The 13,056-nt window shown below is 40.9% G+C and overlaps 2 protein-coding genes across 2 annotated transcripts; one reads left to right on the top strand and one right to left on the bottom strand.

The window, feature by feature from the left end:
* Positions 1–1,046: 1,046 nt before the first annotated feature.
* dnajc3b (DnaJ (Hsp40) homolog, subfamily C, member 3b) lies at positions 1,047–8,018 on the top strand. Its single transcript, XM_084344729.1, has 12 exons — positions 1,047–1,544; positions 2,794–2,904; positions 3,096–3,220; positions 3,364–3,438; positions 3,530–3,673; positions 3,781–3,962; positions 4,125–4,244; positions 4,936–5,041; positions 5,242–5,362; positions 5,722–5,851; positions 5,952–6,100; positions 6,458–8,018. The coding sequence occupies exons 1-12, from the start codon at positions 1,460–1,462 to the stop codon at positions 6,604–6,606; spliced, it is 1,497 nt and encodes a 498-aa protein (XP_084200855.1). The 5' UTR covers positions 1,047–1,459; the 3' UTR covers positions 6,607–8,018.
* Positions 8,019–8,413: 395 nt separating this feature from the next.
* naa38 (N-alpha-acetyltransferase 38, NatC auxiliary subunit) lies at positions 8,414–10,169 on the bottom strand. Its single transcript, XM_084344730.1, has 3 exons — positions 10,072–10,169; positions 9,412–9,586; positions 8,414–8,911 (listed from the first exon to the last, which is right to left on the bottom strand). Exons 1-3 carry the CDS (start codon positions 10,108–10,110, stop codon positions 8,787–8,789), a joined length of 339 nt encoding a protein of 112 aa, XP_084200856.1. The 5' UTR covers positions 10,111–10,169; the 3' UTR covers positions 8,414–8,786.
* Positions 10,170–13,056: the final 2,887 nt, after the last annotated feature.

Raw genomic sequence — 13,056 nt, 5'->3', positions numbered from 1 at the left:
GTATCTGTAAGATATATATAAAACAGTAATCCACTTCAACATTAAGAGACATTGTGTCATATATACGAGAAAAAGTCACATAATTGTAAGATACTAAATCATAATAATGACAAATGTAATAACATAGGTCATAACTGAGGTCTCACAATAATGATAAAATAATATATTTATAAACACACTCACTATTGAATAAAACGTGTGATACACTGAGTTGATTTTATGCAAAAAAAAACGTTTTAGTGAAAAAACAGACACGTATACAAAGACACGTAAATGTACTTGTAAAAAAAAGGTTGATCATGAACATAATAATGATACATCAACTAAATATATGCACAAACTAGAAAAGCACTCACTCATAGACCCCAGCCACCAAAATACGCCTGACCTTTGCATGAATCAAGCATTATTCCATGAGAAATGACGAAAAACGTCCTGTCTCGCAGAAAATGAAAATGAGAAAGAAATTCCTGGATCTGTCCCTTTATCCAAATCCACACCAAAAGTCAATTGGGTCTATTCTGGGGTGAGACCCATCCTGCATCAAACTTTCGTGGCAATCCGTCTGGTAGTTTTTGCATAATCCTGGTGACAAACCAACAAACCAATCAAAAAACATACAAACGGACTCACATTACCTTCTTGGCGGAGGTGATAAAATTAGTAACATATTATTTATAATAGACCTACAGTAAGTATTCATTAATAATAATAATAATAATAATAATAATAATAATAATAATGAATGTAACCAATATGGACACAAATATATAACTTAAACAGTAATAATCATGGAAAGAATAAGATTTTAAAAAACTGATAAATTGACTTTCTTTATGGCAGAAATCCGTTTACCCGGTTCTACTTGATCTTCAGATATTTACATGCTATCACTGTGAGTGATAACATGCACTGTGGCGACGCTCGGGTTAGCTTGGTCCATGCAGGGATGTGGGATCCGTGTTAAAATAGTCCGTCCAATGAGCGCGGCCCACGTTTCCAGACGAACACGGATGTGCGGCATGTGGACCAACCACGCGAATGTAGGGCAGAAAGGGAGGGGACGAACGAGACCAGAGGCAGAAAGGTTTCGTGTACAAAGTGTACAGGGCCGTCAGCTGTTCAACTTCTCTATCATCATGTTACTTGAGGGTTTTTTAAGTTCAACTGGAGACCACTGAGTCAGCGTCAACGTCGGAAATCGCCGGTTAATCTTTTATAAGATTTCAGGTGGAACCTTTTAGCTGCGTGCTTCATTTTCTACACGGAGTACTTGTCAGACCGGGACCGTAAATAATATGCCGTCGTAGCTCGTTCCTGCGATCCGGCTGAGAAAAAACATGGAGATTTAACTCGGAATATCATCGTTTCAATGACACAAACCGGCATTTTGAGTCGACGTGAAAGCAGAGCTGTTAAATTCGCTGGTTCCGGTGTGAAAGCGTGAATAAGTCCAGTGATGGATTCGTGTCGGCGGACAGGACTCAGCGGGGTCCTGTGCTCCCTGTCACTGCTCTGTGTCATCCTGGACATCCAGCTGGACGGTAAGGCTCACTTTAAATAACAAATACAAGTTTTTAAAGGCTTTCTCTAACGCAAGGACTTTTTTTCTAGACGTTTCCAGCTTCTTCGTGGTCGCTAAAAGTTTCCAAAACTGCCAGGAAATGTTAGCTTACCTAGGTTGGGTTACAGTTACCTCCCGCCCATCCAAGACCTGCTCTGAACCACAGTCTGGGCCAGACTGTCCCTCAAATGTAGACTTTATTCAGGCTGCAGCAGCAAAATGTAACAGGTGTAGGACATATTTAAGAGTTGTAAGGACAGGTGGTGTATTTACAGTAATTACAGGCTCCGCTTGGGACTCCACACCTCTGTTATTACCTGTAAAGAAAACCATAATGGTCTACTTGTTTACACACAACACATATATCTGAAATATTAGGGGGATATGGTTTGAATGAGGACTGCTGGATTCATGTTTTTGGATTTTTCAGTCAGTTGATCATTCATTTTCATATTCAAATTACTTGTTTTGTCGAATCAGCTTTAGATCTGGTCGATATTATCAGCTGATATCGGCTTATCACAGATACATCGGCATATGTTCACCAATACATGCCGATATGAGAAAGATGCTTAGGGTAATTTTTGATTAGTTATATTTATTGTTTCACTGCACTTGGACAGCAAAGTCTGTTGTTTACATGTAAAATATCTGGCCTCAGGTACATACGCATCGTTGTCTTTTTAGGGATAATTGCAAAAATGTGTGTGTGTATAAAAGAATATCCACCGATGTATCAATATCTGAATCTTTGTACTCACTAATATCGGTATAGGCATCTGCCCCAAAAATCCAGCATCAGTCGGGCTCTAATCAGTAGTCTAAACCCCAAACATTGTAAAATGATAATACAAAACTCTTATTTGCCTAAATGTAGATGAGGATTTTTTATCTCAATCGACTAATCATCTCAGCCCAAGATAAAATCCTCTATCACGGTGTACACCATAGTATACCACATTGTACTGTGGTACTCATATCTAGTGATTTAAGACACTGATTTGGAAATGAATGTTGTTTTTTAATTTGACGATAAGCTCCTTGCACGTCTGATTCGCAGGAAATAATAACTGTTTGAGTGTAATCAGTTTTCTTGTATTGTAATGTAAAATGACACAGAGACAGACAGACAGACCTCAGACAGACAAAATTAAGCTCCAACATGTTCTGCTGCTTTCTTTGTCACTGATTTATTTCTAGCGGGGCTCAAGCTCTGTCTTATGTTACAGGGGTCCTGGGGGCGACTCATGTTGAGATCGAGCACCACCTGGAGATGGGCCGCAAACTTTTGGCTGCTGGTCAGCTGGCTGAAGCCTTGTCCCACTACCACTCTGCTGTGGGTAAGGTTACACACAGACATGCAGACACACACACACACCCTGACACACATTTATACTCTCACCGCTGGCTGACATTTCCAGTGTCTGCTCCAGTGATGCCTGCCCTCGCTCACACTTCCACTTAACTTTCTTGCCCCAAATCATGTCTCTCAGTACAGACGAAAGAATTGAGTGTTCATTGCATTTTGCAGAGGGAGACTCGAAGAATTACCTGACCTACTACAAGCGGGCTGCGGTGTTCCTGGCGATGGGAAAATCCAAATCCGCCCTGCCAGACCTGACCAAAGCCATCCAGCTCAAGCCTGACTTCCTGGCTGTAAGTTATCGTGATCACAACCAGAACAACTTGCGCGCTTCAGAAAATAGTTAAATTTTTTGTGTCCACATGCTCATATTTCTTTTGTTCTCTCTTTTGTTCTCCTCTTCTTGTCATCCCGCCCCGTTACGCTCCACGTTCAGGCCAGGTTGCAGAGAGGGAATATCCTGTTAAAGCAGGGCAACACCCAGGAGGCCAGGGAGGACTTTGAAGCGGTGGTAAGTTTAAGTCCCAAACCTCTGCTGTTTTACCTGAAAAGGCCAGAACAATGCATGTGATTGAAAGAGGAATCTACCTGTTTTTTTTTAGCTGGAGCGCTCTCCAGATCATGAGGAAGCTCAGGACCAGCTGATGAGAGCAAACGAGCTGGAGGAGCTGCAGGAGGAGGCCCATGCTGCGTATCACCAAGGGGACTATAGTGCTACCATTAGCATACTGGAGCGAGTCATTGAGGTGTGTTTCTAGCTGTATTGTTGGGATTATTTACCATTATACATCAAATATCTGTCAAAAAATGTGGTGTCTTTTGCTGTCGAGTTGAATTAGTTTTCCCTCTTCAGATCTCTCCCTGGGATCCTGAGTCGCGGGAGCTCCGTGCAGAATGTTACATCCGAATGGGAGATCCACAGAAAGCCATCCAGGATCTGACGCCGACCACGAGGCTACGCAACGATAACCGCGCCGCCTTCCTGAAGCTCAGCATGCTGCACTACACCCTCGGAGAGCACCACGAGTCCCTCAAGTGAGCTTTCTTCGTAGGAATAAACAAAACTACGCTGATCCGATCGGCAGAGTCATGCAAACAAAGCTGATTTTCATATCGAGAGCATCTGTTGTTTTTCTGGAGGCAAACTCAGCTTCTCACTTTCCGTTCTTCACTTCACTTCACTTTCTTTCTGTGTAGTCACATCCGAGAGTGTCTGAAGCTGGACCAGGACGACAAAGAGTGTTTCAGCCACTACAAGCAGGTGAAAAAGCTCAGCAAGCAGCTGGACTCGGCAGAGGAGCTGATTCACATGGAGAGGTCGGTGCTTAATGATGAATAAAAGTATAACACAATAATAAATATGCATTTATAGGCACCAAAAATAATGAAAAGAATTTATAAAATGTGACAAATTGATATTTCTATTTTAAATTTGCTTCTGTATTTACTTACCTGTTTAATTTTCCTTTTTATTTATCACTTTATTCATTTTTAAATGTATTTATTTCTCTATTATTTTCTCTTTTGCACAACTTTTCGCTTATTGGTTGATCGATATCAAATTGCATGGACCAAGAAAATCGATTTATGTCACATTTTATAAATAAATGAACGTCCATGTTTATTTTTAATATGAAGTTTTGGTGCATTTGATGCCACGTTAATGCATTTATTGAGTCATTATTTTTTGTATTCATGTATTTTTTATTTTTAGCGTTTGTGGTCCTCCTTACACTAAAATGTAATGTTTATTTACACCTAACACATTTGTATGTGTCTTTTTGAAAGAAAGAACAATTAATTCATGCCGAGTTCTTCACGGATGCATGCAAACCCTCATAATCAATTGGTTCCAGTGGTTTTATTAGTCAAGATTCACATCCTGCGTGTGATTCCTGGTCTTTTAATACCTTGTTGACACTGAAATACAAGAAGTAACACTTGCAACCTCGCTATCCTTAATCCTTAATAACGACACTCACTGAATTTTCTTTTTACGTACAATCAGGTATCAGGAAGCCATTGATAAGTATGACTTGGTGATGAAGACGGAGCCGAATGTCCCGTACTACACCAACCTGGCCAAAGAGAGGATCTGCTACTGCCTTGTCAAGGTGAGAGACAGCCCGCATCACTCTCTGTTGACTGTAAACTTTCTCTGTGATAAATGATACAGAATATCTGACATTAGCCAACATGAAATTATACTTTTTAAAGATAGTGTGAGGGTATTTCTTTTTGACCTCAGCTAGCATCCAACTTGCCAATCCAACTGCTCTGCCAACACATTATCCCTCTGTCCTGCCAACTTTAGATAAGGCTGGCTCGTGACGCGATAGATGTGTGTTCAGAGGCTCACCAGAGAGACCCCCGAAACGCCAACATCCTCCGAGACCGAGCTGAGGCTTACATCCTGAACCAGGAATACGAGAAAGGTAAGAGGACTCGCTCCTCTCTGTGACAGTTTACTGAGGTGAACTGGCCTGAATGTGCTGAACAACTGAAAAGAAAACTATGCACAGAAAGATCTTGCATTTGCACATAAACAGAAATACTGTAGATGTATCCATGTTAGTAGGATATCCATGGTTTTAAGATATATAAAACACAGATTCAGAAGATTAATTAATAGATAGATTAATAGATTAATAGATAGATAGATGGATTAAGATTTAATTGTGCTATGAAAGGCAAACAAGTAATTTTAAAACAAAATTAGGTATCGTCCAGTAGCAATCAGAGCAAAAATGTGGTATGTCAGACATTTATTTTGTGATATGTGTTTCCTTTTTAGCCGTGGAGGACTACCAAGAGGCGAGAGAGTTTGACGACACCCCCGAAATAAGAGAAGGGCTGGAACGGGCACAGAAAATGCTCAAAGTCTCTCGTAAGAGGGATTACTACAAGATCCTCGGGGTCAGCAGGTAACCAGTCCAACCAGTGCTGTAACGTACAGTGTTAACTTTCTCTCGACTGGCAACAAACACAAATTACTCCAAATAACTCGAACTTTGTTTCCCTCAGGAGTGCAAACAAGCAGGAGATTATCAAGGCGTACAGGAAGCTGGCGCAGCAGTGGCACCCCGACAACTTTCAGTCCGAGACCGAGAAGAAAGAAGCGGAAAAGAAGTTTATCGACATCGCGTCAGCTAAAGAGGTCCTCACCGACCCAGGTCAGGAGCCGACATGGCTATTTGTAATTTTAGGAACATAGTTTTGCTTTCTTTCAGTGTCTTTTTGTTAAGGGAAACTCAGTGAGTCTAAAGTTTGTTCAACCAAAATTCTTCCATGTTGCACCTTTTTAAAATAAACTTGTAGCTCTTCAGTCACGAACAATCCTTAGTTGACCGTCAGACTGTGACGGTGTTCTTCCAGAGTTAAACAGTTACTAAAAAGCATGGAGTATTGTTCCTTCAGAGAATCATTCTAAATATAAGAAAACTGAACTGGTAAAGTACTAAATTAAAGCACAATTTAGCTCTCCCTGTCTTAAACTTGTCCCTCCATTCTTCTTCCCATCTTCTTGCCAGAAATGAGGCAGAAGTTTGACGCCGGTGAGGATCCCCTGGACCCGGAAAACCAGCAGGGTGGAGGAGGAGGAGGAGGATCCGCCTGGCCCTTCCACTTCGACCCCTTTCAGTCTGGCGGCAGCTTCCACTTCAAGTTCCACCAAAACTAGAGAGGAGAACTTGAAGACCAGGAGGGGGGGCGCGGGGACATTGGGGGGAAGACCAACGGTGGATTTACGGAGAAGTCTTCCTCGGTACTCGTGCTTCATCTTGGACACAGTTTTGTCGGCTACTTGAAACTTTGATTTTTAATACGGTGAAAAATGACCACAAGGACCTCACTGTGGCGACGGAATGAACTTGTCGCCGTCGAACAAAATGAAGTCTCGCCTCAACACTCCTTAGGAACAGAGAGGTGACGTTTGAAAGCAGTCGATGTGTCTCCGCTCTGATTACTCATTTCTTTTCTTTGTGCCATTCTTTGAACCTTTTATCGAGAGCCTGTTTTGTTTTGAATGCAGTAGCTCCTGCTTGGACACGACATAGGGGGACTGTCAGTGTGTTGGTTTCTGCTCACAGTATTCTTTAAGAGGATTTACATGTTTACTGATCTCAGTCTATATTTTTGACCATGTCAAACCAAGATTTTTATACATGACGACATCAGGAGGCATGCTGTTGAGCTTCTATGGTCTTGGCAAGTAGGTGAGACTTCAGCACTATTAAAGGAAACTTGTGGGTGTTAAAGTTTTGAAATCCTATGGATCTTAAATCAGTGCCGCTCTGTGATTGTGTGAGTTTGTTTCAAATTTCCTGTTTGTTTTCCTGCAGCTATCTAATTGGAATAATGTGTGAATTCTGTACGTGGGTGGAAATATTGTATCCTCAACCGGCTATATCTCAAACTCCAAACATTATGGACGTAACTGACAATGAAAACTTGGTTAAAACTCCATATTGCGGTATGAAAAACAGTTCTGAACAAAAGCACATTTCACTCTTTTCCTTTTCACCCATTTCAGAGCACATCTGTGAAAACTTGCACTTTTACCCTTTCGTTTGAAAAAAACCACTCCAGATATTTTTCCACCCTTGAAATGTTACTGCAGGCTTTTTAAAAGCCTTTCAAAGACTCTTTCTAAACCAAGTGTGTCTTCAGTGGATGTCTGAGAGCCTCGTTTATGAAAGAGTTTACAGAAAAGTGGTCTGGTGGATCTCCTGCAGGATATTGTGTGCATCTTTTTAAATGAGGCTTCAGTTCAACAGCCAGGAAAGACACAACAGTTTAACTATAAACGAAGATGGCGTTCTTTTTAAGATTTGACCTTTTGTGCACAAACTTAAGTTATTTTGCCATTAATAGCTTACGGATACTTTTATGACTGTAACGGCTTTGAATCCTATTTACTGCTCGACTGTGTGAACCAAATGTGATGAGCTGTTTGGTATTTAAATTGACTGAGTGAGACAGTTTTGTTTCCGGGTTTTCTTTAAAGGTTTTCTCCTGTTAGTGGCTTCAATTTTACTGTTGCCAAACTGAATCAGCTGACATGCTCAAGCGTATTAAAAAACTGAAACAATCGATGTTTGTCCCAATTTCTGGATGCATGTATGAAAGGAAGAGTTGCAGGACAGCGCCCCCTGCAGCTAAAGCTTGTAATTTATTTTTAGAGAAGCTGAAGCAGGATAGTTTTACAATTTAAGGTATTTTTCCCCTCAATTTCTCTCCTTTTTTTCCCCTAGTGTGCTCCACCAATTTAAGATTGCGCTGCTATAATATTATCAGACTCACGAGGGACAGCTAAAAAAAAGATTAAAATTGATGCAGCAGAACCAGAACCACCCTTTTTGACAAAACTTGGCACCTGCAGTACCCACGATGCAACTTAAATCTGTGGATTTTTCCCTAAATAAACATGTGGCACCTTACGTATTAATATATATACACCGCCTAGAAATGAGTCGAAAAAGAAGTGATAATTTCAACTTTCTCTCCATTTTTACCAACATTTAACACAAAGTCTCAATACAGCCATACATTTTAGAACATCATGTAACAGACATTTACTGCACACGCACGCACACACACACATACAGCTGCTGTTTGCCCACACTTTTCACACACGTCACTGCAAATGGACACATCTTCAAGCATAGAGGGAATGGCTAAATCCAGAATATTCACACAGGAGTTCTGTATCTGCATCTGTAGAGGTGAAGCGACTGATTCAAATCCTCCATGGAAGATGTCCACTCTCCTTAAGAGCTCAGCCGCAGCCGTACAGCCGGCTCGCAGAGAGGCAGTCACACTGAGAGCTGCTGAGTGTCGTCCTAACGGGGCAAAGCGTCATCAATGGGTAGCTCCAAATCCTTGTGTGTCCTCCAGACTGTCTGCCTCCACCTCAATGGATACCACGTGGTGACCGGGGATCATGGCCAGGCCTAGGACTCTGGGTTCTCCCTGGGAGAATGTGTCTAAGGAGGAAAAAAAGCACAATGTTTGTTATTTAAAGGGTGCGAATCCATCGTCATCCTTTTAGATCTCTCGAAGGTGTTTAACACAAATGCACAGTGTTTTTAGGGTTTAATCTTGTGAGAAAATGTTGTTTATAACAGGTTACATTTTAAAGACTATCGTGCTGACTAAAAGCATGTAGTAACCAAAATCCCATGACTTCAAAAATCAGACAAAAAGACAAAAACGTTCAGGAGTTGACTTCTGTTTAACCTCTGATGATGATGATGTCACATGGCAGCCATGCAAGAGGTGGCATCCTATGATTAGAAAAGCTGTGTCATCATGACATAAACTTTAATTACAACTTGTTCATGTTTCAAACTAACCCTCAATCCCCCTCTTTAATACCACATGTCTCCAGGAAATACCTTGTAGGAGGCGAGGAAAGGCGATGAGGAAGTTAAATAACAGAAGTAAAGAATAATATTTAGCTAGTTTGTCTTAAGTCTTCACTGACCTGTGGATTTGAGGAACTCCTGAGCTGATCCCAGGATGACATTGCAGTCTCGGTCTGTGCAGAGGAAAAGCCCCACCAGGGTCCGTCCGTCTGTCATGCGGATCCTCATGTTCTTGTTCAGGAGCCCCTCTAGTTTCTGCCTGGCCTGAGACGAAGAGGACACTTCAGACTGCACCTGGGTGTGGACAGAGATGTGACACACTTAACTATCACTGAGTTTAATGGCGAAGCAGTCAGATTGGCAGAATGCATTTGCTTTAAAAATACATTAATTTGATGTGGAAGTCACCCGATATTACAAAATATTTTAAATTGCAGCCCTGTTAAGTTTCACCTGGGTGCTGCCTGGTTAGCGTGAAGTTAAACGTTATTATTCATAACTGCATCAATATACTGTGTGCTCATTTTGATAATATAAATAGCTATTTAGATGCCTAGCTTAATGCTTGCCAATGTTATCTGTTCAATGTAGGCATAGTTTTAACAGATGACAGATCCATAAGCTAGCTAATTTGTTAGCCGCCGCCTAACGTTAAAGTACACCGGAAGCCGCGATAACGACGGAGTATGTGTTGAGAAAATTATTTTCTTCCCTTAATGACACGTCAGAAAGTGTGAAGAATCATGTTAAACTGAGAAACTAAAGAGAAAACTACTTACATGAGTCGAAGGACCATTTTCCTCAATCATTGTTGCCATATCCCCTTCCTCTTTTCTTACATTTGCAGGCGGAGCAGTTTTCCTGACGGACCAGCTAAACCGGAAACACTGTACCTTTTTTTTTTCTTTCCTTAACCCTTGGATGCGTGACCTACCAATACCTACACTCTTCCATGAGTGGGGTCAAAAATGACCCCAATTAGAATCAATGCATTTTTGCAGTAAACTTAAGAAATTCTTTACATTTTGGTTAAAGATGATGATTTTCATTATATTTTGGTCAACAAAAGAGTGATTTAATTAAAGAACTTGTTCATTTAACACTTTTTATTCACATTCAACTAAAAACAATCAATCAATCAATCAGGTATCAAAATCCATTGTGTGTCTGTCTGTCTGTTACTATTGTTATTATGGAGGACGAACAGAGAACTCATAGAACACACACACTCACTGTCACTCTCACGCTCACACACACACACACACACACACGCTCACACACACACGCACACACACACACACACACACACTCTCACGCTCACTCTCACACACACACTCACACTCACTCTCAACCTCACACACACACGCACGCACACACACACACACACACACACACACACACACCATTGAATAATCGTAAAGTAGGCTACCTAACGGGTTAGCTTCTATTACAAGGAAGTTATAAATATAGTCTCACTCTCTACACAACAAATGCAGCAATGTTAGCTACCTTACTAAACTAGCTAACATTAAAGTACTAACATTACTTTATAGTAATACACTAGTAATACACTAGTGTTAGCTAACACTGTTAGTAACACTAGTGTGCAGTAATGTTAAGGGGAGCGACACCATCACGATAAAGATGTAATGTAATGTATTGTAACGTTCAGGTTTAGCATGGAAATATAAAATTAGAAAAAACATATCAGTAGAATATTACTGTAGAAAGAAAACACAATTAACGGAACTTTATTAAATGTAGGAATTTATTGCGAAAGCACTTTGTCACACTTTACAGTGACCTTTAGGAACTTCAGCTGCAGCAACCTCAAATGTTGGGTAATTACAAAAGATCATTATCTGAAGGCGTCAATCCTGAGCAAGATAAGAAAAGATAAGACAAGATATTATAAGACTTAATGGGTGATCTCCGAGTGGTTACAACTCAAAACAGATGTAGATACAAGATTATAACTCCACCTGTTATTGATCCATGACTCGTTTCACAGTTATGTATTTATTTTCCTGTTCTTTTAAAGAAGTGCAAGCTTTTATTTATAGAAGATAATTCTTTTTTCATAAGATTTTCATTTCATTCTGTCACAATCATCCTTTCACCAACTGGCAACTAACATCATGGAAATAAGCCTCTTCTTTTATGTCAAGAGAAAAAAAAAGTGACCGTCCCTGGGTGGGCTCGAACCACCAACCTTTCGGTTAACAGCCGAACGCGCTAACCGATTGCGCCACAGAGACAGGTGAGAATGCAGGGGCGTGGTCTCCGCCTTTAACCACACCCCCCGGAATGTAACCCTACAGACCCCTGTTCGACTCCTGGTGCTCCCAGATACTAAAGTCTACAAATTATATAATTTGTGTGCACATGACTAATTATTAACATAATATAAGTAATGTATTCATAATAATACATACATTTTTGTTGTGACTGAACTTCTATTTCCAATCAGCCCTTACTATAAGTGACCCCCTCCATTACTTCATCCAACAGTATCTACAGACAATGACAAATAATCATACAAAACTGTATACACAAATTAAAGAGTTCATGTTTATTATTTATTTATTTATTATGTCTTCTTACCACTACTCCTCGGGAACCGTATGACACAGTATGATCAGGTAGGCTATTTGGTCTTCTACATCTTCATCTTCTTTGCCCACATCCACACAGACAAGCAAGTGTGACTAGTTGTATTCAAAGCATTTTATATCGGTAATGTTTAATTTTAAAATTAGTATCTGTATCATGTTTTGAGTACAAATAAAGCCTTGTTAGAACATTAAAAACTCACAAAGTATTAGGTAGCCAGATTATATATTAGACATACCAGTATATTTTGATGTTGGCCTGAAAGTTGGCACAGATAAGACCAAACACCTTCAAGTTGGTGGTGTTGACACAGTGGGCCACATCCCCGGAGTAGCTGAGGAAACCACATCTTGGACGCACCTGACATGGTTTTTTTGCACACAGCAGATGTGCTTCATGCACGCCTGTCTCCAGCCGTGGCACCCCCATGAGGTCTCTCCTGTTTGGACCGCCCCCCTTGTGACCACACAAGACACCACTGCGTTCAGTCCCAATCCCTTTCTGCAGGGACAGGATCTGGCCGGCCTCGTTGCCAATAGAGGTCACCAGAGAGCTGTCCACACCCTCAGTCATGCCAGCTGCTTTATCATCTTGAATTTGACAGCAGCATTTGTTTTTTTACACATTATCTAATAGCAGTGAGTGTATGTAGATTTATTACACAGCACACATTTATAATAGCTGCTAATGTTATGTATGGATGTGTAGGATAGTGGAGGAGAAGGGCTGGGGGTCATCACAGAGGATGGAGCAGGGCTGGGGCTCCTTCTAACCACTAAATTGTGATTTGGTCAACTTAAAGGGGAAACAGAGTTTGTTTACTTTGCAAACCAATCAAAATTATTCATACAAATATTAATTACTAAGAAAATATTTACCATGACAAACTCAGAGAGGACCTCAGGAAAGACCGCAGCAGTCACACCAGGGGCCGAAGATAAGGCCATAGACAGCGGGACATCAACAGGAAACTGAGTGGCAGGCTGCTAAAACAACAGCATAACAGCTTTCTCACAGACATGCAGTGCAACATTAACAATAATGAGTAACAGTGTGAAATTCACAATTACAGGCCATGGACCCTCCAATCAGGGTGGTCTGTCTGCGGGCCTGCATGCAGCTTTTGAACTACATGAACTACAGTTGGTAGC

The sequence above is a fragment of the Pagrus pagrus genome (genome assembly GCF_965226575.1).
Source record: "Pagrus pagrus genome assembly, chromosome: 22".
Classification (NCBI taxonomy): domain Eukaryota; kingdom Metazoa; phylum Chordata; class Actinopteri; order Spariformes; family Sparidae; genus Pagrus; species Pagrus pagrus.
This window is presented reverse-complemented; position numbering and strand designations above follow the sequence as displayed.

What these genes read in the sequence shown, in the direction of transcription:
- dnajc3b (XM_084344729.1), top strand. Translation starts at nt 1,460, where the DNA reads ATGGATTCGTGTCGGCGGACAGGACTCAGCGGGGTCCTGTGCTCCCTG. An exon ending in CCTGGACATCCAGCTGGACG is followed by an intron (nt 1,545 to 2,793) that starts GTAAGGCTCACT and finishes CTTATGTTACAG; the next exon opens with GGGTCCTGGGGGCGACTCAT. An exon ending in CCACTACCACTCTGCTGTGG is followed by an intron (nt 2,905 to 3,095) that starts GTAAGGTTACAC and finishes TGCATTTTGCAG; the next exon opens with AGGGAGACTCGAAGAATTAC.
- naa38 (XM_084344730.1), bottom strand. Translation starts at nt 10,110, where the DNA reads ATGGCAACAATGATTGAGGAAAATGGTCCTTCGACTCAT. An exon ending in AAAATGGTCCTTCGACTCAT is followed by an intron (nt 9,587 to 10,071) that starts GTAAGTAGTTTT and finishes GTCCACACCCAG; the next exon opens with GTGCAGTCTGAAGTGTCCTC. An exon ending in GGAGTTCCTCAAATCCACAG is followed by an intron (nt 8,912 to 9,411) that starts GTCAGTGAAGAC and finishes TTTCCTCCTTAG; the next exon opens with ACACATTCTCCCAGGGAGAA.